The sequence below is a fragment of the Sesamum indicum genome, linkage group LG1, assembly GCF_000512975.1.
Source record: "Sesamum indicum cultivar Zhongzhi No. 13 linkage group LG1, S_indicum_v1.0, whole genome shotgun sequence".
NCBI classification, from domain to species: Eukaryota; Viridiplantae; Streptophyta; class Magnoliopsida; order Lamiales; family Pedaliaceae; genus Sesamum; species Sesamum indicum.
The window spans coordinates 17,625,139-17,649,988 of record NC_026145.1 but is presented as its reverse complement, the minus strand read 5'-3'; the positions used below and the strand labels follow the sequence as shown (position 1 = coordinate 17,649,988).

The following is a 24,850-nucleotide window of genomic DNA, read 5'->3' as shown; positions in this document are numbered from 1 at the left end:
ATGCATCTGCCTATAAGTTTCCTCATTAATATCATTTTCTACGTAATGAAAAAACTTCAGACAAATCTTAATATTCCAACTTGTTATAAAAAAAATTCCCATACATCCATCTCTAGTTACCAGATATTTGCAATCCTCACGGATAATTACAACACTTGATGAATTAGATGATAGAAACTATGTGGTAAGATGCAGCTGACAAGGAATTCATAGGCAACAGTTATATCAAGTATACATCATCTCAACATTATTGTTTTCGTGAGCACAATGACGAATAAGAAAGGGCGGAAAACATATCCAAAGATCACTGCAGAAACACTAGAAGCGCCGTATATCTCTGGGTGGCTTAAAATGAAGGGGATGAGTTTCAGGGGTTGCAGTTTCATCCTCTTTCCACATCTTGATAGTCTTGTCTGCCTCACAAGTGATCAGCCTTGAACCAGTTAAATCATACGTGATTGCATATATACCTGCTTCACTATCCAGTGAACCTGCAATAATATTGTCCATTGTGTTAAATAGCAACTTTAGGAAGAGTGGCGTAAACAAAAGCAGACACTGAGATTTGGTGTATGCATACCAGGCTGAACAATGGTTTGGGCTTGTTGAAAATTATGACCACTCTTCCAGTCCCAGAACCACAAACTTCCATTATCACCTGAGAAATTGAATCGAAGGAATGAGAAGAAATATTAACAACCATGCGTGGTGTCCTTCAAAATTCATGGAATACATAGCCTGAACGAGCTGCCCTTTTTGTACTCTCAAAACCAGCATGCATTCCCTCAAGAAAATAGAAGAAAACCCTTCCAGAAGAGAAGAGAAAAGACCACTACTTTAAAATATTTTGGTGAAACTCACCCGCTGTGGCCAGTACACCCTCCTCATTGACGGCTGCAGAATTAATAATAGTTTTCTGTTGAGAGCTGTAAAATAGTAACACGATCAGCTATACAATGAGCGAAAGATCATGCAAAGGTGCATTAAGATGATCAAGTTATATTTATTATGATCAGCTACACTCCAGAAGATGTGGGAAGATGAGTCCTAAAATAACTTGGTTTGACTCCACTAAACCAAGGCAAATATAATCTTCTGCCATAGTGATCCCTGTCTCATCTCACATAACTAAAGAAAACAAGTGCTATTTATTTTGGAACTCACAGCATGTTGTGCATGAACTCTCCTGTTGGGAGTTTAAACTTCTTAATATTCTCAGCAGATGCAGATACAAAACAGTCCCTGCAAAGTAGGATATGGAATTAGGCCAGTAATGGAGATCAAGATCACATAAAAAGAGTAAAACTCTAGTGCCAAATAGTTACTAAAAAATTAAGATGTATACAAATGAAGAAGATGCTTACTCCTTAGGATGTGGAGCCATAGCCCGTACAGATTTTTTATGGTGGGTGAGAGTTGCCATTGTTTTACCTGCAAACTTCCACTTTAGAAAAAGATGACAAGATTCTAACAAGGAACCAAGAGATAATTTTCCATAACACATTACCATATCTAAGGTCCCAGAACTTTATAGTTGAATCATGAGAACCTGTTATGACTTGTGGATCCTGCAAATACAAGTCAACCCATGAGTTCTGACTAAAAGAAAACTTTAAAGTCACAGCAGTTACTTTCCACGTGGAATACAAAAATGTAAAATTTATCCAAGAGGATAAAGAAAAACTTTTAAGGTTTTCTGCATGAAGCAATTATATTTTTCTCCTTGCTAGGGAAGCAAATTTTTCAATCATCTTGCACACAATAATGTCTAACATTGACTCATCCATGTATAGTATAGCTAGTCCAATGTCAACTTGCAGGCAAAGCACTACACTAAGGTAATTTTGACACTTTAGCAAATAACAAATGCGATCACATTATGCCTATAGCAGTGTAGTCTAACATTTACTGGATGCTCAACATCGAAGTAGCTCACTCAAAGAACATTTGTGTGTGTAAATATTCAACCTTATGTTACTTCCATTGTCATGCCCATAAATTCCATTCATTCAACAACTTCAAGTAGATGAGCACGCATAATCAGAGATCCATTAAATAGTAACGGTACTTCCCCAGGCACAAAACAAGCACTCACCGTAGGTCGTGTGAAGATTGAGCAAACTGTATTATCATGACCAGAAAGAGCATGAATTTGCATCTTGCTGCGTATATCCCACACCTAAATTCATCAAATAGACTAGATTAGACACATTTTATCCGATACTTGAGAGACTTCTCCTCTGAAAATGGTAGCTAAACAATGAACCATACCCGACAAACCGAATCTCGACCTCCGGTAAGCAAAATATCAATTGTAGGATGAAGAGCCAAGGAATAAACACCACTAAGGTGACCATGATAAGAACGAATAACCTGAAAAGAGAATGAACACTATCAGTACATGCCAAATCAGAACTCATTCGCTTGAAGCGGCACTTAAACTTGTACCCACCTTATTCTGCTCTAGATCCCAACATTTAACTAGTTTGTCATCTCCGGCAGAAAACATGTAAGTGTGCTTGCTACTAACAGCCAGGCCTGCAAGAAATAACAGGTCCTTACTATATAAATGACTCCGAAAATCAGTTTAACCCACAAACAGAAAATGAACTACCTCGTATTTGGTCGATGTGACCAGTAAGTGTGAGCTTCAGTCGGCCACTTGCTAAGTCCCATATCTTGCCATGGTAAAATAGAGAAAGTTGCAAAATGTAAGAGGATGCAAAAGAAGAAACAGAGTGCACGAATCGCACAAAATGAATCAAATATAGGATCAGATTTAATGACTTTATAGCACCATAGGAGAATATATTAGCTTATGAAACATGATCCATTCACAAGGATATCTTAGAAGTAAGAAGATTTCTGTTCATTTCAACTAATTATAAAAATCTTTTCTATTTCTGTCAAATCCAATTTCTATGTGAATGCTTTCCATGAGACTGAAATTGGAAACATCCAAACCTCAACCAGTGACAATCTTTTACCCATTTAATTCAGGTTCTACAATCAAATGTGAGCTAATGAAGCAACACTTCTGACTATTTCCAAATTAGATCTTGATCTTTCACCTTAGCATTTTACCTAGAATTGCAAACAATCTCTTTGATGCCAAGAAGACCTACATCAGCAAGTCCTCGGCTAGAAGAATCATTTGTATATGCATTAGCTGACTCAGTGAGAATGTCTAGATTGATGGTAATACCTTACCCAATAAAACAAACAATAAGAAGTGCTTCTTATAGCCACAACATCTTCAAAACTACGACGTTTCGACATGCCCTTAAAAATTTCAACATCACATAAGAGTTGAATGAATAATTCACTTTTATTTTTCACTCTTCCGAAGTTCCTATTTTTCTCCAGAAGGAAGGAGTGAGTTATTTTCAAGAAAACAAGATTTTAAATTTCTCACCTTGATTGTTCGATCAGCAGATCCCGTGCAAAACCAAGAATTACTCGGGTCAATAGCAACGGACCGCACCCAACCCAGATGGCCACTAATGACCTGCAGAAGACAAAGCTTCCAATATAAGGAAAAACTAAAATGCAGAAATGTATCATTGATGTATCAGTTGGACCCAAATAACAAGTTATTAACTTATTATCATGTATTTAAGGAGAACCAAAAAAAAGATCATGTAAGGGGTAAGTTGAAACTTATCTTATAATATACCAAAGGTCCCCATAAAGTACAAGTCAATGCTATTTTTCGTACTTTTGTCCTAGTCGGCTGACGTGAAAATAGTTTGTCCCCATAGAGTGTGGAGATATGCAATTTCTAAATATTGATACTGGAAACCTAAAATTTAGATAATGTGAGACCACATGAAACACAGATAACTTGAGTGTCTGAAGTGGTTTAGGCAATAGAATATTTCTTTTCATTCCGAATTATTTCATACACTAAATTAAGAGTTCAAACCATAGGCAAGCATAAATGAGGGGTGTACTCGAATAGGTTTTCCTAATGGTACAGATGAGCTCTACCAAGTTCAGAATGCATGTATTCTGTTATTTCTTATTGCCTTTTAAATAAGTGCAGGAGGCCAAAGAACTTTTGGGCATATAAACATTAGTAATTTTGTTTTCTCAAATTATATCTCTCTTAGCTCTAATTTCCAGAAACAACTTTAATATGCCAACAGAAGATCTAGGATACTTCTGCTAGTCATAGATTTGTAATTTGTGGATGTATAATGGTAGAAGACTTGTTGACAAACAAATGGTGATATAAATTTCAGTACATCAGATGATGATAACTTGTAAAAAAGCTAGAAATTATGGCACATAGAACCTGCAGTGTGAAAAAGGACAACAAGCGCAAGATTGGATTAAAAATATGATCATATAGGCTAAAACAAGGAAAAATAACGACATTTTTCAAATAGATTTTATCATCTTCCAAAGCTCAAGAACAGCTTCCACTATAAATCAGAGAAGTTTGTTACCCTGTAATTCTTCCAGGGAGGATGCCATACAGGACGAGGCCACCTACTTGGAATCCTTTCCATAATGGCAGAAGTTGAAAGATTCCTGAGTCACAGGCAAATTGTGTTTCTATCAGCAAAACTGTCAAGATATATTGTTATCCTTCCAATAAAAAGTCCCGACTTGAAGTTGAGAATACATAAAGCAAGAAAAGATAGTAGTGTTCTGTGTAAGCTGCAAAAACAATCAAATTAAACATTGTCTTTCCAAATTCCAATCAATGGCGCTAAAATAATTTTTGGGTTGAGCATAATGATATTGTTTTAAGCTACTTCTCCCTTGCTTCCAAAGTACACAACAAAAATTTTGCTGTTCAGACTCGAGAAAGATTGATCAAAAAACCACCAAATAGGAATTATTATTTCTTTGTCTCTTTCAGGAACTTGAGATTGTTAAAGATGTTATACTACTTTGAAGGTTAACTATTATCCTGCACCGCAAGTGAGCATTCAGTCCATCTGCCTATGAAAATTTCAGAAAGAAACAAACAAAGGTGAGAAGAAGACCTTTCAGATGAACCATGAGCAGGAATAACTGCTGTACTCCTGCCTTGAACACCAACTTCGCTACTGCATCAAAATTTTCCAGAAAACATTAGATTAAACATCCTGAAGAAACAGAAAAAATGAGGTGCGCTGTTACACGTGTTCAATTTGCAAATCACATCTTTAATGTCTGGTATCCTCGAGATGCATTGGATCATCTTTAAAAGTTGAAAGATTATATATTTACCATTACCTCCCCTAGAAAAGGGTGGATTATCAGTTGATGATGAAGAGAATAAGTATAACATTCTATAAAGAAAACCAAACAAAGGCAATACATACGGGCCCCTAGGCTGTGCTGTTGAACTAATCACCAAATCCTTCTGCGGCCCTCCCTTCTGCATTTCATTTGGCTGTTCAGGGCCTACAAGATAATACACATATGCTGTCAGCTAAGAAGAAAAGTTCTCTCCGATGCAGTCTTCATATGTGATAGAGGAATGTGTAACTTGTCTATGCAGATAAAAGTTTATACACCCGCACCATCAAGTTAGTCTTTCTTAAGTAGACATCTAGTGATGGTAACTCTGCTTTGACCAATTTTGCAGGGCTTAATCAATATGACGGAAACAAAATCTTGAACATCAAAAATCCAACGGATCTAAAGTTTTGAGAGTACCCAAGAGTTGCAATACCTGGAAGTGCAAGGACATTGGAAGGAGCAGAAGCTTTCTCTGCCTGACTTTTTGCAGATGCTGTATGAGTAGAAGATTCTGTTGCCACGCTTTTCACGCCTCCATACTCAGTATTGAGCTAAACGATCAACAAGAAACCACGTCCATCATTCGACCAACACAGACATTCATACGAATTGACAAAGAAATACACTAAAAATATGTTGATGACCCGGGGCATTGCTAAACATACTAATTACTTTCTCCTTCTCCATTTTAATTCTTCATTTCTTCAGAACTATGTTGCTTCTCACCCAATTCCCTTCTCCCAGAAATCACAATACACAAAAATAGGGGAGAAGAGGAAAGACAAGAGAGAAAAAAATAACAACAAGGCAGTAATGTGCATATTTCCGCAGTACCGTAATATACTACCACTAATTTTTCATTAGAAGCACATAAACACGTAAATAGGGCATTATTCAGCACTAACCTTATGACTCACTCGAATCTTCTTGCTGCGTATCAAACAAAAAGAATAATTAATTAATTGAAAAGGGATATCTAAGACATTGTATAATTACTGAATCCTCTAATGAAACTCCAGCACAATTGTTCAACTACATTACAACTTAAAAACATGAAAAAAGGAAAAATTATGAATCGAGGACTTTGCAAACCTTTCCGGGTCGGGAGGGGGAAATTGACCGTGGATAGGAGAGAACAGATCGAGCGCTCGCTTCATGGATTTGAAGCTGAGCTTCTTTATCGACTGCGGCTCCACAGGTAGCTCGGAATCCATCGTTGCGCCTGGCATTCGAAATATGCGTGTATGCAGTACCTGACGACACGGCAGAGTAACTTGTATACTGAAAAGAAACGCCAACCACGGGGGAGGGCGGCGGTACGGCGTCGGATGCCGGCGTGGGGTGGAGCGGGGCGAACGATTTGGGTAGTAAAATCGCTGCTGGGGTTTATATGCCGCTGTCGGTCTTTTCTTTATTTCTTTTTCTGTTTTCTTTAAAACCCAAAAAAAAAAAAAAAAAAAAAATGCAGAGTCAAACTGCCAGTCAATTTTCTTTATTTCTTTTTCTGTTTTCTTTAAAACCAAAAAAAAAAAAAAAAAAAAAACTGCAGAGTCAAACTGCCAGTCAACGACCTCGACCAACGGTCCTGATTGAAAGGAATGGCCGTATGGGGTTCTTATGGCGGAATTACTACATTTTATTCAAATTTCCAATGACCTAAATTCAATTTGTTTGGGGAAGTTGTTTATAAATTGTGTTTTCTTTTTCTATGAGATCTTATATTACAGAAAAATATAAATTAAATTAACATGAAAAATACAGTTTGTTGCAATAATGCTAATTTATTTATTATGTATGAATAAATAATTCTATTACTTACAGGGTGTTTGACTAAGCTTTTTTAAAATATTTTATAAGCTCGTACATCTTATAAAATATTTTAGAAGCTTATAAAATGTTATATCTTATTTTAAAAATAAGATGTTAAAGTTTTCGATAAAATAAGATATTAAATCTTATAAGACGTGTAAACATATTATAAAATGTCAGGGTATTTGCTATAATAAGGTCTTTAATTAGTAACATGACTAAAACGGATATAATACTATTAGAATAAAATAAGTTGTTGTTTCATGACATGTTTTTTCTAAGAGATATTACACATCCCTACCCTGAGGTTTGGTTACATGTACATTCTCTGTGGTTTGAAAAATTATATTTAACACTCATAAGGTTTGTTCCGTATACCAAATAAGTCATTCCATTAGTCAAAATTCATCGAATTTACTAATGTTAACAAGAAAATTAGAAAAAAAATTCTATGTTAATACCTGATTGACTTATTACTAACTTATTGCAAGTCAAATAAATATTTTTATAACCAAATTATCCTCATACGTCTTCACGCGTTAATGTATTTGAAAAAGTATATTTTCACCTTTAAAAGGATAGATTAGTTCGAAAAAAATTATTTGACCTGCAATAAATTAATAATCAGTCAATTGGGGGTAAATATCATATATATATATATTTGTTAATATTAGTAAATTTAGTGAATTTTGACTAACGAAGGGACTTATTTGTTAGATAGAAACAAACTCAACGGTGCTAGATATAATTTTTTAAAACTACAGAAAATTTATATGTAATTACACCAAATTTTAGGGGAGGAGAACGCAATCATCTCGTTTTCTAAATATTTTTAATATGGTTTATATATAGTTATGTACATATACGTTTAAAAAATTGATTCATTTTGCATAAATGACAAAAAAAAAAATGTTATAGTTTTTTATTTAAAAAAAACATAAATCAGAACCAAAAAAATTTAATTTTAATTTAATATTAATAAAACTTTTAAGAAGGATTTGAGTTAAACTGTTACAAACACTGTCTTTATCTCGCAACACTGAAATTGTAAACTCAACATAAAGATTGGGAAGAGTTTAGAAATTTAAGGATACTATTTGTGGTAACAAATGCTAATCCTAGAACTTGAGGGGTCTCCATGAGAAAAGCAGAACTTGAGCACCGAACAAATTGAGCCAAGCTAGGGTTTTGCAAACAATCGTCTCCCTGTTCACGTTCAATTGATTGAGAAGACTGACAAACATGTCGAAGAAGAACGACTTAGGCCGAAGGAAAAGGCTACACGACTTCGATCTAAGAAGTACTGCAAATTTGCTCCCTCAATTATGTATTTCTGAATTATACGTTTCAACTTGCCTAATGCTTGATTTTGTTTGATGGTGAAAACAGGAGAAAAAGAAGAGAAGGAAAAGAGGGAAAAGAAACTTCAAGCCAAGAAAAACAAGATGAAAGTAATCCTCTCTCTTTGTTATTATTTGTTTAAATTATAATATCCTGATTAATTTGGATATTTGTTAGCTGGTGGATATTGGAGGTAGGATTTTCTGGGAAGTATTTTGTTTTCATGTGATTGTGTCTAGAATCAGAATGGCAGTTCGTGTTCAACTGCGCTGTTTCTGCTGATCATGCTTGTTACTGTATTGAGCTCTTTTTGCATAGCATGATACAAAAATTGCAAATGGGTTTCCAGTTTTCCGTTTTGGGTTTTCTGTGAGTGCTTGATTATGTGGTGAAAAGTAACTTGTTTTCTACAATGATTAGGTTGATGGTAGCAGCAGTAAGAAGAAGAAGGGTGGTGGTGGATTTCAAGTAGGAAAGAAAAAGTTGAAAACGAAGTTGACACCATTGGCAAAAGCTCAAGCTGCCCAAGCAATGGAGGTCGACAAATGAGGTTACTGTTGGATGGATTAAATGCCATGCAAGATTGAAAAATCTGCTGAGTGTTCATAGTGTTGGATGTTGTGGTTCTTATCTACTGTAGCTTATTCACTCCCAATGTTGACTTTTCTGGTGTTCTAAACTTACAGGACTGCATTACACATCTTTTTGGTTTTTTTTTTCTTATTGTGTTCAAGTTCAATTGTGGTAGTGTTGGATGAAGAATTTCAAGTGGGTAGTACTTGAGTGCCTGTTAGGAGAGCCGATATTTAAAAGTGAAATATGACTAGTTGTTACCAGTGAAGTTCTAGTACAAGGTGCCAAAAAGTATGTCGTGGCTAACTTATATTTGTGCATATAAAAGCCAGTTCATCGGATAGAGCTTTCAGTAAATTGAGGTCTGCCTCGGGTGAAGTACTCGCAAAACTTCCTCATCTTTTGACGCAGTAGTGATACTAAATTGAGTTCTGTGGTAGATTAATGAATTTGATGGCATAAATCAAGCTATGGGTTGCCTTCTTGTTTCTTGGTATGGTAGTGCTCATGTTTTAGGACTATAGTTAGAGCTCTAGGTAATATTTTGATCTAAGCTAAAATGGCTTTGGATCAGAATTTGGTCCATCTCGTGTCACCACATGTGTCTCTGCCTTGATTAATCTTCACACCATCTTTCTCCATATGTTGACAGTTACAGAGAAGGGCCTCGAATTGCATCCTTATCCTGCTGCATAATGCGCTCTGTGTTAATGTTTGTGTCCTACGTGTTAGATGGTTGTCCCTGAAGTCTCTCACTTTCTTGCAGTAAAAGAATAGAGGTAAAAAACCGTATATTTAGGCTGGAGTTAGTTCTTGCTTTTCTGGTTTGATCAGTAGTTGAAGCTTAATTGTAAGAACAGATCACCATCTGATGGTTTGAAACAGAAAACTTTTATTGTTGTTTTATGTTCACTGTCAGTTTCCCAGTACTTGGAGCATCTCATCCTTCATAGGAAAATTCTCTCAGGTTAGTCCTTCTATCATAGTATTAACTTGGTGTTGTCAGAAGAGAAATTCTCCACCAGTATCCAGTTCCACAGATTTTTCTGGATCCGATAATGAGATCAGTTTTAGTCGGGGCGTGTGGTCACAAAGGGATCATATCCGGGCTTATGGGGCCCCAAACCCGGATCCCCAATGAGGTCACGTTATGGGTTCCACAGGTCATTTTCTCTTTTCCCAATATCTAAAGGCGTGGACGAGCACTATAGATCTCAAGGCGCGTGTGATGAAGAAATTTTCGCATATTGCAATAATACTTCTCGACTTTGGATTATTTACATCTGCACCCCGCGTATTTCCTTTTTTCAATCCTTTTCACTTCTTATTTACTACTGTCTAATGATTTTCTTAAACAGAAAAAAAGAAGAAGATTGTAATCAGAACATGTGGGTCCATAATGAATTTATTGTTTTCTTTTGCAGCAAATCCCATAAGATTATCATTTTAGTCCCACAAATGCCTTAAATCATCTTAGTTAAATATCTCTACTTCAAGGGGACATGGACATTTTCTCCTTAATCCGACCAAAATTGAATTACCTGAGCCAAATTTTGCAAAAATGTTGGTGCTTCTTTTGAGTAGTTGGTCGCAAATTCCCGAGTCTAATTCAACCCGAATTTAGCCCGAACAAATTAAATTAAATACAAATGTGCAGTAATTATTTCACGCTCCATACATGCGCGTGGGTTGAAAAGTTTGCCATTTATGTCATTACAATGACATTGCCATAAAGATTTAAGAGGATTATTGGCCAAGCTCTCGTTGTTTGGTCCTGTTTAAATTTTTGCTATCACCTCTCTCTTTCTTGTTCTTGTTGGAGAGATGCTGAGTTCAAATTCAAATTTCTCCACTTTCATCCTTGTAAATCAAAAAGTTTTGACTTTTCTGTTTTATTTCTTCTTTTAAAAGAATTTTCTTAAAATTTTTCATAATTATAAATATCGTTGTTTGAAATATTATAAATACCTTTTTGAAATCGTCTAACAAATAGCCCATTATAAAAGTTATTTGTAGAGGATAGTTAATCCCAAAAAGGCATTTGTAATTTTAAAAATATTTATAATTATAACAAATCTTATAAAATTTGTTGTAATTTATCTTTCTAAAAAATGTTTAAGTTCCAAAACAATTCAATTAGATTTTATCCCACTCACTCACTTCATATACAATCCATTCGCTTTTTACATGCAAATGAGATAGAAATAAAACAGAAGTCTACAAATATATTGTTTATTTAGATATATAAATGAATTGGACTTGAAACTCAAAGATAGCTAAACTCCAATTATACATGAAATTCTTTAACTAACGGGCCTTCTTCTTGAGAAGGAGAAGGACCATAATCTTTTTCTTTTTTCTTTTTTAAGAAGGTATTCTTGCTAAGTTTACTAAGGGGGACTCCATTTGTGTAATAATAAATGCTTAAAAACGTTGTAGTATGAGTGAATTTGATTAGGTCCAATCCATTACATACATAAATAACATCTAATGTTTTGATATTACATTCCAAGATCATATAAAGTAAGCAATCCCGAAGCATAGTGGGAAAATATCTATCTTTCACGTTCTGTAAGAGGGAGAAGGAGAAAAGGGTACTTCTCTTAGTAAGACAAAAGCCAAGAAAAAGCTATTACGTTTTCAGATAAGAATACTTTTATGGTGAGTTCATCAATGGCTTATTCTTCTTAACGGTTCCAACTTGCTAGATACTTTTAACATTCTTGATTCATTGTTCCACTCCTTTTCTATTCTATCTATTACCTCTTTTCAGCTACTCTTTCTGTTGATAAAGATTCAAGCTTTCTTATCTTTTTTCTCTTCTTTCTTGATACCACTGTGCATGGTTGGTCGGACATGGCTGTTTATCAGACAATGCTGTTGTGTTTGTGAGACGGGCGTTGTGCTGTTTCTGTTGAAGGGCTCTTGAAATTCAGCTCTTGAAGGTTGTGGTGTGATTGAGAGTGGAGTTTTGGAACGTGATTTTGGTGAGAGTGGAGTGTGGGGGAGAGTCTCTGTAATCAGTTCTGTCTGTTGTGTATGCTTTGTATATTCAACATGAAGCCATTTTTAGTGTCTTTCTTGGTTCATGGATGAGGTGAAATATCTTTAATTCATAACCTTTGGGAGTATCACTTACTCTTCAAAATGAAACCTCTTTCTTTGTCTGTTCGGAATTATGACGTGTAAATCTATGGAATTTTGGCTCAAACCCAGACCCGTTCGTTTGAATTCCTTAATTGTGATATTCCTTTCTTTGTCTCCTCATCTTCTCGTTTTTAGCTGCTATTTGTACTTTCCCTGATTGTACAGATGCTACTATATGGGTTTATGGAAGTTTGAAGTTCTGAGTTTTCTTTACTGCTGTATTTCATAATTAGGGGGTCATCTAAGTTCATTGATTGGATTTGTAAATCATTCAGTGCTTAGTAATGTACATGACAATTGATCAATAGAGTGTCAAGATGGAAGCTTTTTTCAAGTATTGCACAATAAAGACTGGTGAATTGTCTAAATGTGGTATTCCATTGAATTTTAATGTTTGGCTGTTTTGTAGTGACCTCACGTCGAGCGGTTCCACATATATGCATGGATCAAAGGGAAAGCATGCAATTAACGGGCTCAGCTTCATATTATGTGCATCCAGGCACGGCGGAGTCTGTGACAGGGTTACAAAATTCACCTAGCATGAGTCCGTTATCTAATGCTGCTGTACACTTCCAATCCAATGCTGGGGGCAGCTTAACTCTACCAACATTACCTTTGGATACTTCATCAGCAATGTCTGGTCATGGAGTTAGCATTGGTCCACCTTCTGCTATGCATCAAGGTGAACCTGTGCGTAGAAAACGGGGACGGCCACGTAAGTACGGACATGATGGTGCAGCTTCATTGGGATTATCGCCCTCCATGTCTAGCCCTGCACCCATAATAAGACCAACCCAAAAGTGGAGAGGAAGGCCACCAGGAACTGGTCGAAAGCAGCAACTATCTTCTCTAGGTAGCTTTCTCTATCTTGGCCTTATTGACTTTGCTGTTAAATTGGTACAGCTTGTGCTAGAGTCAATATCGTTTCTTTTAATAGTTTGGTGAATGTGATGCAGAGCTTGATGGAAATTGTCTCTTGCATCAAATTCTCTATTTATTTCATGAATGGATTAGTCTTGTATTGTCTAGTATGTGTAGTTCACTATATTAGCCGCCTTTAAATTTCTCTATAAATTCAACATTAATATTATTCAACCACTGTCTAGTTTCTCGAAGGAGAATAATTGAATGACTTCTGAAGTTGACATTTCTCATCACTCAGTAATTTAAACCACTACTACCTTGGACTGAGAGCCTTCTTCTATGTGCATGATATCAGTGTCATTACATTTTCTTGATCTGATTTCTGTTGACCTTTTAGCATTACCCAACCTCTGAAGTATTTTGATATTTTACCTGGTGGCGTGCTGGTTTACAAGTTCAAAATGAAATATTTCATATTTGGCTGATTTTTTGAAGAGCTAATTAACCTGTCAGGTGGATCTGTGTTTAATGGAGCTGGAACAATGACTCCACATATCATCAACATCGCAGTTGGGGAAGTATGTGCAATCTCTTATGATCAATGTTTTTACGCTAAATGGCCCGTAGATCAGCATGCCATATGGTTATGACTTCTCTGCTTCTTGTCTTTATAATCTAACTGTGACGTGTCCGAAGTGAGTCAATGAAATTGTTCAAATTCCATGTTTTGGAGGCATTTCTTACATTTGAAGTCACTAAGGATCTGTAAGTCAAAAATCTATGTTCGACAAGGTATGGTTGATTAACGATATCATAGTGAATAAAATGATATCAAAAGGAAAAAAGCATTTGCATTGTATACATCCTTCAATGAAAGTGCTTGAACACATAATTTGTAGTATAGGCCTATAAGCTAGTTATGTTTCTTGGAGGTGTCATTTATAGCCATAGCAGGACTCCAGTAATTTGATGTTGGTTTGCCCTTGTTTGTACATCTCTGCGTGGTGGTCTAGATTCTACAAGCATATTACGTAGGCACAATGTCCCTTGATACATAATACAGAAGAAGGATATCTGTATCATGCCTAAGGATAATATCTTCGGTCCTGGTTCTACTTGATTCGACTTGCATCTACCTGTTATGTTTCATATATCCTCATCAACTCTCACTATACGTGATGTCTTTACCTTTCTAATTCAAGCATCTGAATGGCCTTTTGTAATGGCTTTTCTGCAGGACATCAAAAGAAAGATATTGTCACTCTTACAAGGCCGAAGAGCCATAGTTATCTTATCAGGCATTGGTTCCATCTCAGCTGCAAACATCAAAATTTCAAGTTCTAGTGGGAGCGTCACTTATGAGGTTTAAACTCTGAATTTTCTTGCTATCATATTTATGAATTTGCACAAATTCGATGAGCTTATTACTGCCTGAATATTTAAATCTTTAATGGAGAAAATGGATATTAAAACCTTGTCTTTTCTTTTTTCTTTTTGGGAATTTACATAAGACAGTGCCCTGGAAGAAAAGTTGTTACTGGAAATGAGCCATGTCTCTTTCATCTTTGTAGGGGCACTTTGATATGGTAAATCTATCTGGCTCTTATGTCAATGATGCTGACGGTCCTCAGGGGCCAAGTGGTGGTCTAAATGTTACTTTTGCTGGTCCTGATGGCCGTCTCATAGGGGGTCCTGTTGAGGGAGTTCTCATTGCTGCCAGCCCTGTTCAGGTATCCTTTAAAATGCTTTAGCATTGAAGCATATTGGCCAACTCAATTTATGTTTCTTGAAATCAATGTCCGGAAGATATGTTCTGAAATACTTGTCTATCGGTGACCCATGTTTTTATGACTTCTAATGGAGAAATGGATTCCATAATACAAAAGGTATATAATAAAAAGTTCCAGTATACCTCGTACTGGCTAAAATGCTTGGAATAAATCTTGGCTTTCATATCCAATTTTCTGGTCCTTCAAGAACCTCTCTATATCTTGGTGACTCTTTCCTCTCATTGAATACTTGGTTGATAAACACTTGAAACACAGTTAGCGAATAAGTTTTCATTTGAAGAAATGTCTTTTGCTTATCCCGTTTCATTTTCATTTACACAATGCCATTGATGATGAATTGCTCCAGGTAATTGTTGGAAGCTTGATGCCTTGCACTTCAAAGCCGAAAAATAAGGTGATCGAAGATCCGGAAACTCCAGGGGATCCTGATCGTACACTTGGCAGTTCAGTAAGTCCTGCTAACATTCAGCCTAGTCAGAATCTCACTCCAATGGGTGCCTGGCCGAGTTCCAGATGAATGGGTGTATAAATTTTTGAGTCTTGACATTAACTGATGGTTGGATTACAACTTCCAGAATAGCTGGATGAAACGACATCGATGTTGTTTGTTCATAATTGCCAACAGAGAGCACTTTGGCTGAATGCATTTGCTTTCTTGCCTTACATAGGTTGTCCACATGTATATCTGTTTTTATTAGAAGTTTCAGTTTTCTGCTGCATGAGTGATGGTAACTGTAATTTATGATTCTCATTAGAAACATTAGCGGAAAACAGGGATGTCTATTTCATTGTATCAGTTTCAACAGACTTATGTACTGTAAATTTCAACTCTCCCTGGGACTCTTTTCTTACTGAAATTAATGCAACAATAAGAGATTTGAGAGAGGTTTTGTTACAGTGAAAAAACAACATTGAATAAGAACAATAGTATATGCTAAATTTACTCAGTGTCCTTCAGTTTCTTGATATGGTCTCTGTTTTCCTGTGCAGTTTATGGTAAACAACAATAAGCAAAATGAATTCAACCTGAGGAAACATCTTTATTTCATATATATCAGATTATACGCAGATGTGACACTGCATCCAACTCCTGAACAACACAAGATTCACATATATCAAAACCAGAAAACAGCCAAATTCTTAGTCCGCAAACACACCACTTATTTGCCTTCCCATCATTTCAAGCATCAGTCCAGTGGATATCCATCAGACCTCTATCCTTTTGGGGCACCCCTAAAGCTTCCCAGACGGCTTTTGATCCATCCACTATGTTGTTGTCGCATGGTGGCTGGTAGTCGTGATCTGCATCACACCCTTTCGTGGAGTCACACTCATCAACCACCATAGCATTGACACTTTTTCCATTACCATAAATGGTGATATTCTTGAAGCACCTGTGCATTTTGTTGAACCAACCTGTCGACAGAGCCACGATTGGTATGTGATCAGAGTGGTACTTGCCATCGCATTCTGATGGCCCCCCACCATCGCCGCCTTTCTCAAAGCTGTTGATTGTGAGGACAGCTTTTGTGTGAGCTGTAACTTTAGGTGAGCATTTGTAGATGTCATAGTACTTACCTTCTTCACAGCAATCAGAATCGTTTTCCCGATTGCATTGGTCTTTAGGAGGTTTCTTTCCCTTAATCTTGCCACTAGGTTTGCAGGATTTAGCCTCAACCTTCAGGCTCAATGTCATGATAAGAAGAGAGAAAAGAAGAAAGAGCACAAATGAAAGAGGTTGATTCCTCATTTTCCTGTTTTCTTCAATACTGCCAAGTTTGGCACTTTTGAGCTTGTGTGAGGGAAACTTACACTTGCTCCAAGCATATTTATAGTGCTTGATACAGTAAAATGTGTTCGTCTGCTAATGAAATTAACGGCAGTTTTGTCAGTTTTATGTGATCCCGATTTCTTTGTTGATGCATGAAATTCTTTCTTTTTCAATTTAGTGTATAATCAATTGACGTAAACAAGGAAATCCTTGTGAACTCAAGAGTATAGGGCCATGATGAATCTTTGTTTCAATTCACTATGAAACTAAAAGGAGATCTAAGTGAATACCCTTCAAGATCTCTCATCGGCTTTGGACCCACACAGTTCTCTGTATTGTCTAGTTCGATCCAGCTCAACCTTATCAGAACAATTATTAGCAGATGATATCCATGCAACAAAACACAAGAATCAAGATTAAGAATCGAAAAATGACACAAGAAAGAGAGGAAACAGAACAATCCCAGCTTTAAGATTTGCACATCTAGTCACCATAATTATCAAGGAGTGAAAATCACTATGCAAATATCCAACTGTAACCGAAAATCCATACAAGGGGGTTGTTTTCTCAATGGTCCTGATTAGTTAGGTTAGCTTTAGGACATTGTTGAAAGTCTGTCTTTTGCAATAAATAATCTGATAGCCATATTTAGCAGCTGACCGCTATCAGCTTCTACAGCAAGGTATAGAGCTTCTTCATGCATCTAGATTCTAGAATGACAAAATTAAGTGACAGCAGAAGGTGACTTGTACTTTCTTCATGAACTAGATACACCAGAATGAATACTGCATATCAAAGTTTAACGTCTGGGGTAGGAAAAATGAAATAACTACAATATATTTCACCATTTGTGCAATGTGAAAAGTATCAAACTGTGGATTAGTCAAACCGGGATTGACTTAGTATATTCTTTACATGATTTCATAGGTAGAACATGCTTTTTACATCATATAAACAAGTATAAATACAACTGAAAATATTAAAGTTTTCCACTAAGCATCAGACCAAGTGATGTCCAACTCTCCCCAGTCATCTTCAGGTACTCCCAAGGCTTTCCAAACAGCTTTAGAGGCATCAACAATATTGTTAGGACATGGTGGCTGATAATCATGATCCTCATCGCATCCCATTGTAGAATCACACTCGTCGACCACCATAGCCGTCACGCTCCGGCCATTAGCACTTACAGTTATGTTGTTAAGGCACCTTGACCCTCCACTGTACCATCCAGTCGATAGCGCGACAACAGGTGTGTTGTCAGAATGGTAGTTGTTATCACACTCTGACGGGCCACCTCCATCTCCACCCTCCTCGAAGCTGTTGAGAGTGAGAACCGCTTTTGTGGTTCCAGTAACAGGAGGTGAGCACTTGTAAGTGGTGTAAAGCTTCCCATCTTTGCAGCAATCCGAGTCATTTTCCTGGTTACATTGCCCCGGAGGTGGTTTTTTACCCCTTATTGTGCCACTTGGCTTGCAAGATTGAAGTCTGGCTTCCAAAGACTGTGCAGAAAGGATGAGTAGCAAAAGAAGAATAGCCCCTTTACTGAAGTTTGTCATCTTGAATCTCTATGCTTTGGATTAGTATTTGGATCAGTGGATATTGGATGAAAAACCGGATGAAGTAATCTGCTTATATAAAGTTTTCCCTGTGAAAATGCCAATAAAGTGATCAAGGAATGTAATTTAGTCTCAGCTTTCTGTATGTGATGTTGATTTCCTTCCGGTCGGATAGTCCAATGAAGTGTTCAAAACTTTCATCAATGTAGGTAAATGTTCAAGAATTACTTATCCTGCCATGATAGTTAATCTTCTTGTCATCGTTGCCATAGACATGATATAGAGCATCTGTGTCGATTATGTGTATAAGTTCTCAAGGGACTCTTTCATCATTGGATTTGGCCTCCATGTTCTTCTTGATATATGCCTGTCTGCTTCAGAAAAAAAGCCCATGTTAAATTTAGTCTCATCCAGATTCAGTTGTATTAACTAGAGTGCAGAAATAACACAGCAAGATGTATAATTTCATAGAACTTCATTTCACTACTCTGTGTCCCTTGAAAATAATCATATAAGCTCTTCTGAAATGCATAGATTTTAAGTCATCATCATCTCTTTCATCCTCTACATAGACGGAAGCGAGGTCAAAATTCTGATGAAAACAAGGTGAAAATCCCACAAACAGGTCCAACAGAGGCTTCAGCAACAAAAGTCCAAGAGGAACACAGCTCTGTGTACAACCTTTGTCTGTTATTGAATATACTGTGATTGTGATATTTTGCATGACGATCCAAGACAACAAGCCGTAGATGTAAATTTAGAGGTGCAAAGAAGTGGCAATCAAAATAATAATAAATATATTTTCTAATCGTTGAAAGATTTTATATCTTGAACACGGTATTGTCCTTTCTTGGGATAAACATTACATAAACTGATCAAGTACATCATGTTCTCATCATATTAACAAGAACGTTGTTCTGGTAAATAAAATTGAAATCATGAGGAACTTGAGCTTGGGAACATTTCTTCTTGTAATTTTGCTCTTTTCTCCAAATTCCTCAGAGGCTAGGGTTCATGTTTGCAAGCCAAGTGGTAAAGTAAAGGGCAAGAAGCCACCTCCTGACCACTGCAACGAGGACGACTCCATCTGCTGCATAAAAGGGAGATATTACAGTACTTACAAATGCTCACCCCTAGTGTCTGGGAGCACCAAGGCAATTCTCAATCTTAATGGTTTTGAGAAAGGCGGAGATGGCTATAAGCCATCCAAATGCGATAACAAGTACCATTCAGACGATACACCCATTGTAGCTCTATCGACAGGATGGTATAATGGAGGGAGAAGGTGCTTAAACAATATTACTATAAGCGCTAATGGCCGAAAAGTGGAAGTCATGGTTGTTGATGAGTGTGATTCTTCTATGGGGTGTGATGCAGATCATGATTATCTACCTCCATGTGATAACAACATTGTTGGTGCCTCTAAGGCTGTATGGAAAGCTTTGGGGGTGCCTTTAGAGGACTGGGGTGAATTGGATATCACCTGGTCAGATGCCTAGTGAAATTCGTGCTTTTTCCTTTCTGGGTGTTTTAAGACAGAATTTATGTGAGGTTCAAAATATGTGTCTGAAATGTATTTTTCTTTGTTCATTTTTTTCCGGTATACTTTTGTGATGTAACGGTGCTGCAAAAGTTACATAAGTAGCATCCCCCCAATTTCTGCTATGATCAGTTTAATAGTTATAACTGTGCTACAAAAGAAGAATTTTCATCTGCTTTCTGTTCAATCTGCTTTTCTTTGTTCTGTTTTTTCCGATGATTGAGGGACTAGAATTCCATCGGGTATTGCCTCTGAACTTAAATTTCTGTAGACGAGGTCTTATATGGAACTAAGTTTCTTAGCTAAGCCAGCTTGATATGCTGGATAAAAGACTCAAAAAGCACTGTCACTCCAGCATGAACTCTAATAAGTCGGCAGTCATAGTTCTCTGAGGTAAATCCTGTAGCATTTCAATGAGAATCCTGTCTAATTTATCTGGTGCAATAGTCACAACAATACGATACACTATAATTTAACCAACAGGAGGCAGAAAAGCATGAAATTTCTCTGTGGGACAAAATTCAGAGTTTGCAACCTACTTTTCATTGTGTTTGTTGACGCTATAATCCTCTTAGCCATCATTTATGCATGTTTGAAAAATGTACTTCCTGCTATAGAAACTTTGCATTTTCCAGATCAGTATGGCATCAGAAGTGAGAATCTCAGCGACACATTCTTTATTATTAAACCATACTACAATAAACGACAACCAAGCTGCTTAAACAAGAAGCGATAGATACACAAGAGTTTCAAAATGCTGATGGAGACTTTTGTTCTGTCTTTTGCATCTTGCTTTAGTTCTTGGATTGGTTTTCTGGAAGTTTAATGCGTGTCATAAGTATCTTTAAACGGCAGTAAACAAACAAACATACTGATCTAGATCTGGCAATGCTACAGTATCATGAAAGGGGTATTTTCATATCCTTAAGCAAACAGTGAATTATCTGTTTAGTCATGAACCTTGTTTTAATTTACCTGAACTACAACAATGTCGCTATCCCAGACATTTGCCTGTCAGGGGACGCTGAGAAGTTCAACCAACACGGAAAAGTAACTAATTCTTTTATCACTGGCACCTGGCATAAACCATTTGAACCCTCAACTGAAAACAATTCAAAATAAGTTCACTGTCTTTGAGTATTTTCTTGGCATTATCACTGTGTAAAGCTTATATAAGCTGATTATCAGTTCATCCTCTGCATCCAAATACCCAGTTTTACATTAATGATCTAAAAGTAACAAAAAGAGACAAGATGAGGAAAAACTTCATGACTGGAGCATTTCTACTTCTTCTGCTCGTTCTTGCTGCTTCTTCCATAGAGGCCAGACTTCAATCTTGCAAGCCAAGTGGAAAGATAATGGGTAAGAAACCACCACCAGGGCAATGCAACCAGGAAAACAACTCTGATTGCTGTCAAGCTGGGGAGCTCTATACCACTTACGAGTGCTCGCCCACCGTTTCTGGTACCACGAAAGCAGTTCTCACCATCAACAGCTTTGAGAAGGGTGGAGATGGAGGAGGGCCGTCAGAATGTGACAACAAGTACCACTCCGACGACACGCCGGTTGTCGCATTATCGACTGGATGGTATAATGGAGGGTCAAGGTGCCTTAAAAACATTATTGTAAGTGCTAATGGCCGGAGTGTTACAGCTAAGGTGGTTGATGAGTGCGATTCTACAATGGGATGTGACAAGGATCACGATTACCAGCCACCATGTCCTAATAACATTGTTGATGCCTCTAAAGCTGTTTGGAAAGCCTTGGGAGTGCCTGAAGATGACTGGGGAGAGTTGGACATCACTTGGTCTGATGCTTAGTGCAGTTGATATATGTTTTTTCAGTTGTTATGTGTTAAAAATATTATGTTTATGAGTATCTAATCCAATGAACTTGTACTTCTGTTTGATTATAAATGTGTTATTGCATGAATGATGATTATGTGTAAACTGTCTTATTGCTTAAATTTGACTTTCTTTGGAGATTGCCACTGAGCTTGATCTCCATATACCTTCTTAAAATGAAAAACAGAGCTAAAAAGAAGTGATATAAACCTTGAGTTACTTGTAAGGCGATGATTACAATCTGTTACACAATAATTCGGTTATTTTAACCATATTCGGTACATCAACAACCATAAAAGATCCTGGTGGAGATTCAAATGCATTTTTGATTTGTTATGAATCAGAACAAAGATTCATTGTGGACACTTAACTTGGCAGCCTAAAATATTTTGAAATTCACAAGGATTCCTTGTTTCTGTCACATAAGACAAGTCCTGGAGCGAATAAAACTGCCAAGACGGCTGGTATTCTGTTTTAACAAACAGACAGATTATTTTACTGTTTGAGGCACTATAAATATGCTAGATCACACTTAACTTTGCACCATACGAGCTCAAAGCAACAGACTTGACAATCCAAAACAAAGAAAGAAAATGAGGAATCGAACTCTTCCTTTTCTGCTCTTTCTCCTTTTCTCTGTTCTCATCATGACCTTAACCCTGAGGGCTGAAGCTAAATCCTGCAAACCTAGTGGCAAGATTAAGGGCAAGAAACCCCCTAAAGATCAATGCAATCAGGGGAATGATTCTGATTGCTGTGAAGAAGGCAAGTACTACGACATCTACAAATGCTCCCCTACAGTCTCTGCTCGCACTAAAGCTGTCCTGACGATCAACGGCTTTGAGAAAGGTGAAGATGGTGGGAGCGAAGCAGAGTGTGATGGCAAGTACCACTCGGATGACATACCAATCGTGGCTCTATCGACAGGATGGTTCAATAAAATGCATAGATGCTTCAAGAATATCACCATTTATGGTAATGGGAAAAGTGTGAATGCTATGGTGATTGACGAGTGTGACTCCACAATGGGTTGTGATAAAGATCACGACTACCAGCCGCCCTGCGACAACAACATTGTTGATGCCTCAAGAGCTGTCTGGGAAGCTTTAGGGGTGCCTAAAAAAGATAGAGGTCTGATGGATATCTACTGGACTGATGCATGAAAAAGTGGGAAAATAAATGTTGTGTCTGAGGAATAAGAACTTGGCTATTTCTGGCCAATTCATTCAATCTTTTGTGTTAGTTCACAAGTTGCAGCAACCGTTTGATACGTGTTTTATCTGATACATGTGAAAATGAAGATATTTCTTCCTTTCGTAATACCTTCACCTTCTTGATTACCACAACACTTCATCAGATATTAGTAAATCATATTGACAACTAAACTGAGATTTGAAGTTGCTTTTAGACTCATCCAGAAGTCAGAGTGCATGACGGACATTTTATTATAGATACATATTCTGTGTTAATCCGTTCCTTTTCCCTCTTCATTACTTTCCTGCTCATCAATGCCATCTTAGTACCAGGCAAAATGCATCAACTGCAGTCCTCATATGAGCAATTGCCTTATCATACTATATGCAGAACCATATATATTAGCAATGAAGTCAGGAGAGTATGCGCATCGGATATATTGAACATATCTCAGAATTTAGTACAAGAGAAAGGACACTGTTCTATAGACATGGTGTCGAGTTTCTGTAACAAAAAATGACATGAAACATACTTTTATACACTTTGGAAATCTTGAGAAACATAACCAACTCTACAAACTGTTGAGACAAGAAACTAGAGTTTGATGACTTACAAAAGAAATTGCAAGCAGCAGATGATAAAAATCACAACATGCTATCCGTCCTGGCAGGGAGCCGTCGGAAGAAATTCAGAGGTACTGGGGGTAACTTATGCCGAAATCTTGGGTGCCTCATGACATATAGTCCGGCCATGACAATCAACAACTGGAAAGGGACAGCATATAATACAACAGCAGCCACTATGCAGAACGCCATGAATATAACAGTCGCGCGTGGGTCCCGCCAGCTCAACAGTGCCTGAATCCTCTCCCCCTGTGATGCTATGTCACCTATCACCGTCTGGATTCTACCAGCCACACTTCTTAATCGGTCGTACCTCATCCTCACGATATCTGAACTGCGTGTGGTAGGGAATGTATCAAATTCCTCATCAAGTTCATCAGGATGCACTGCATCAGCACAGGATAGTCTTGTGTTCATGTGAGGAGGGTACTTTGGCCGGTAACGGTAGTTCCAAAGACCAATCAGAAACATGTAAAGAAACAGTGTGGGTAGAATCAATTCGGGGAAACAGATCAGCATGACAAAGAGGACATGAACTAGCACCGTCGTAATGGGGTTCTTCCACATGCAAACTTCTCCAAACCATTTCCAAACGGCCAATAATCCGTTAAAGACTGACATCAGCCGGAAAAAGTTTGCCTTGCTACGCCTCATACTCCAGAGATGTGAATCAGCATCAGTCATATACTCAATTACTTCCTTTCTGAGAGGGGGCTCAGCACGGGTTAGCCGTGCTGCCACTATATTGACCGCTTGGCGACGCAGCATGTCCAGTTGCACCATTGACAATGGCATCTTATAGTGCATTTTGGGCAAGAGCGGTCTGGAGTATAAGCTCATCATGTTCATCATGGATGTGCATGAAAACCGAATTGCCAAATGTAACTCTCCCATTTTCTTTACACCAGAAGGGTGAAGTACAAGCAAAGGGTAAGAATGAGTATATACTCGATCAGTTTCAAGAGTTGAAATTCGAATCCGAACTTTCCCAATTTTCATGTCTCTGTGACCATTTGAACCCCTCTCGCCAATTTGTCCATTATCAAAAACACCAACAGTAAGAACAGTGGCTGGATCAAAAACTTCCCACGTGTACTGCTCGTTGTACTTCGGATTCAAGCAGTCCGTAATTGTTCTTGTTCTAACCCACTTTTGACCATACTTTGCCACACAAAAAGTATCTGAAGTGCCGCGACCATTTCTTGTCTTCATGGGTGTAAGGGCATCAGCATTTAAAATGCCTAGTTCCAGAATACCAATTGGTGGTTTCCAAAGCTGTTTTGCTGTTGGCCGGAGATCACTACTATAATGTGTAGATTCATCGAGTACATGATAACCTCCATCTAGGCAGACACGAAGATGGACCCTACTAGCAAACTTATCTTTCTTTGGCTCCTCTATATCAGTTGCACTTGGTTTTTGTAGGTTAAACCATCGAGAGTGGACAACCCGATCATCCGCACGCCGTTCAACCGTTGCCAATGGTATAAAAGTCTTACCAAGAACCTCATCTTTGTTTGGACCTACGCGATCTTCAACCGAAATTATCAGATGGTCATC

At 37.4% G+C, this 24,850-nt stretch overlaps 6 protein-coding genes and 1 pseudogene across 9 annotated transcripts; 4 read left to right on the top strand and 3 right to left on the bottom strand.

Annotated features, from left to right (window-relative positions):
- On the bottom strand, positions 64–6,643 carry LOC105172376 (protein pleiotropic regulatory locus 1). The gene is made up of 17 exons (XM_011093773.2): positions 6,331–6,643; positions 6,144–6,168; positions 5,672–5,789; positions 5,319–5,400; positions 4,998–5,060; positions 4,452–4,536; positions 3,416–3,508; positions 2,615–2,678; positions 2,453–2,538; positions 2,272–2,373; positions 2,096–2,179; positions 1,508–1,568; positions 1,365–1,431; positions 1,165–1,242; positions 862–926; positions 581–658; positions 64–491 (listed from the first exon to the last, which is right to left on the bottom strand). The coding sequence occupies exons 1-17, from the start codon at positions 6,465–6,467 to the stop codon at positions 319–321; spliced, it is 1,461 nt and encodes a 486-aa protein (XP_011092075.1). The 5' UTR covers positions 6,468–6,643; the 3' UTR covers positions 64–318.
- Positions 8,127–10,457, top strand: LOC105172340. Its single transcript, XM_011093727.2, has 4 exons — positions 8,127–8,347; positions 8,437–8,498; positions 8,809–8,938; positions 9,614–10,457. Exons 1-3 carry the CDS (start codon positions 8,290–8,292, stop codon positions 8,935–8,937), a joined length of 249 nt encoding a protein of 82 aa, XP_011092029.1. The 5' UTR covers positions 8,127–8,289; the 3' UTR covers position 8,938; positions 9,614–10,457.
- Positions 11,476–15,593, top strand: LOC105172351 (AT-hook motif nuclear-localized protein 11). 4 transcript variants are annotated; one of them, XM_020693734.1, is made up of 6 exons: positions 11,476–11,622; positions 12,518–12,961; positions 13,486–13,550; positions 14,210–14,335; positions 14,544–14,702; positions 15,109–15,593. In XM_020693734.1, the coding sequence occupies exons 2-6, from the start codon at positions 12,550–12,552 to the stop codon at positions 15,277–15,279; spliced, it is 933 nt and encodes a 310-aa protein (XP_020549393.1). In that variant the 5' UTR covers positions 11,476–11,622; positions 12,518–12,549; the 3' UTR covers positions 15,280–15,593. The 4 variants fall into 4 exon arrangements, with proteins under 4 accessions (XP_020549393.1, XP_020549390.1, XP_011092042.1 ...); XM_020693731.1 differs by lacking the exon at positions 11,476–11,622 and adding an exon at positions 11,632–11,906; XM_011093740.2 differs by lacking the exon at positions 11,476–11,622 and adding an exon at positions 11,632–11,948.
- LOC105172360 (putative ripening-related protein 1) lies at positions 15,728–18,465 on the bottom strand. The gene is made up of 2 exons (XM_011093751.2): positions 17,532–18,465; positions 15,728–16,434 (listed from the first exon to the last, which is right to left on the bottom strand). The coding sequence occupies exons 1-2, from the start codon at positions 18,087–18,089 to the stop codon at positions 15,943–15,945; spliced, it is 1,050 nt and encodes a 349-aa protein (XP_011092053.1). The 5' UTR covers positions 18,090–18,465; the 3' UTR covers positions 15,728–15,942.
- On the top strand, positions 18,928–21,561 carry LOC105172368 (annotated as a pseudogene).
- On the top strand, positions 21,690–23,441 carry LOC105174365 (putative ripening-related protein 2). Its single transcript, XM_020693737.1, has one exon. The coding sequence runs from the start codon at positions 22,067–22,069 to the stop codon at positions 22,634–22,636; it is 570 nt and encodes a 189-aa protein (XP_020549396.1). The 5' UTR covers positions 21,690–22,066; the 3' UTR covers positions 22,637–23,441.
- On the bottom strand, positions 23,090–24,850 carry LOC110011981 (FT-interacting protein 1-like; the record flags this gene model as incomplete). The annotated part of the gene is given in 1 exon segment (XM_020693727.1): positions 23,090–24,850. A coding segment is annotated over 1 exon segment (1,539 nt), but the record flags the coding sequence as incomplete, so codon positions are not given.

Excerpts from the sequence above, each read along its gene's own strand:
- LOC105172376 (XM_011093773.2), bottom strand. The coding sequence starts at position 6,467 with ATGCCAGGCGCAACGATGGATTCCGAGCTACCTGTGGAGCCGCAGTCG. Across the intron at positions 6,169-6,330 it reads CCCCCTCCCGACCCGGAAAG|CAAGAAGATTCGAGTGAGTC; the intron begins GTTTGCAAAGTC and ends TTTGATACGCAG. Across the intron at positions 492-580 it reads CCAAACCATTGTTCAGCCTG|GTTCACTGGATAGTGAAGCA; the intron begins GTATGCATACAC and ends ATATTATTGCAG.
- LOC105172340 (XM_011093727.2), top strand. The coding sequence starts at position 8,290 with ATGTCGAAGAAGAACGACTTAGGCCGAAGGAAAAGGCTACACGACTTC. Across the intron at positions 8,348-8,436 it reads ACACGACTTCGATCTAAGAA|GAGAAAAAGAAGAGAAGGAA; the intron begins GTACTGCAAATT and ends TGGTGAAAACAG. Across the intron at positions 8,499-8,808 it reads CCAAGAAAAACAAGATGAAA|GTTGATGGTAGCAGCAGTAA; the intron begins GTAATCCTCTCT and ends TACAATGATTAG.
- LOC105172351 (XM_020693734.1), top strand. The coding sequence starts at position 12,550 with ATGGATCAAAGGGAAAGCATGCAATTAACGGGCTCAGCTTCATATTAT. Across the intron at positions 12,962-13,485 it reads GCAGCAACTATCTTCTCTAG|GTGGATCTGTGTTTAATGGA; the intron begins GTAGCTTTCTCT and ends TTAACCTGTCAG. Across the intron at positions 14,336-14,543 it reads GTGGGAGCGTCACTTATGAG|GGGCACTTTGATATGGTAAA; the intron begins GTTTAAACTCTG and ends TCATCTTTGTAG.
- LOC105172360 (XM_011093751.2), bottom strand. The coding sequence starts at position 18,089 with ATGACAAACTTCAGTAAAGGGGCTATTCTTCTTTTGCTACTCATCCTT. Across the intron at positions 16,435-17,531 it reads TGGACATCACTTGGTCTGAT|GCTAAATCCTGCAAACCTAG; the intron begins GCTTAGTGGAAA and ends CTGAAGGTTGAG.
- LOC105174365 (XM_020693737.1), top strand. The coding sequence starts at position 22,067 with ATGAGGAATCGAACTCTTCCTTTTCTGCTCTTTCTCCTTTTCTCTGTT.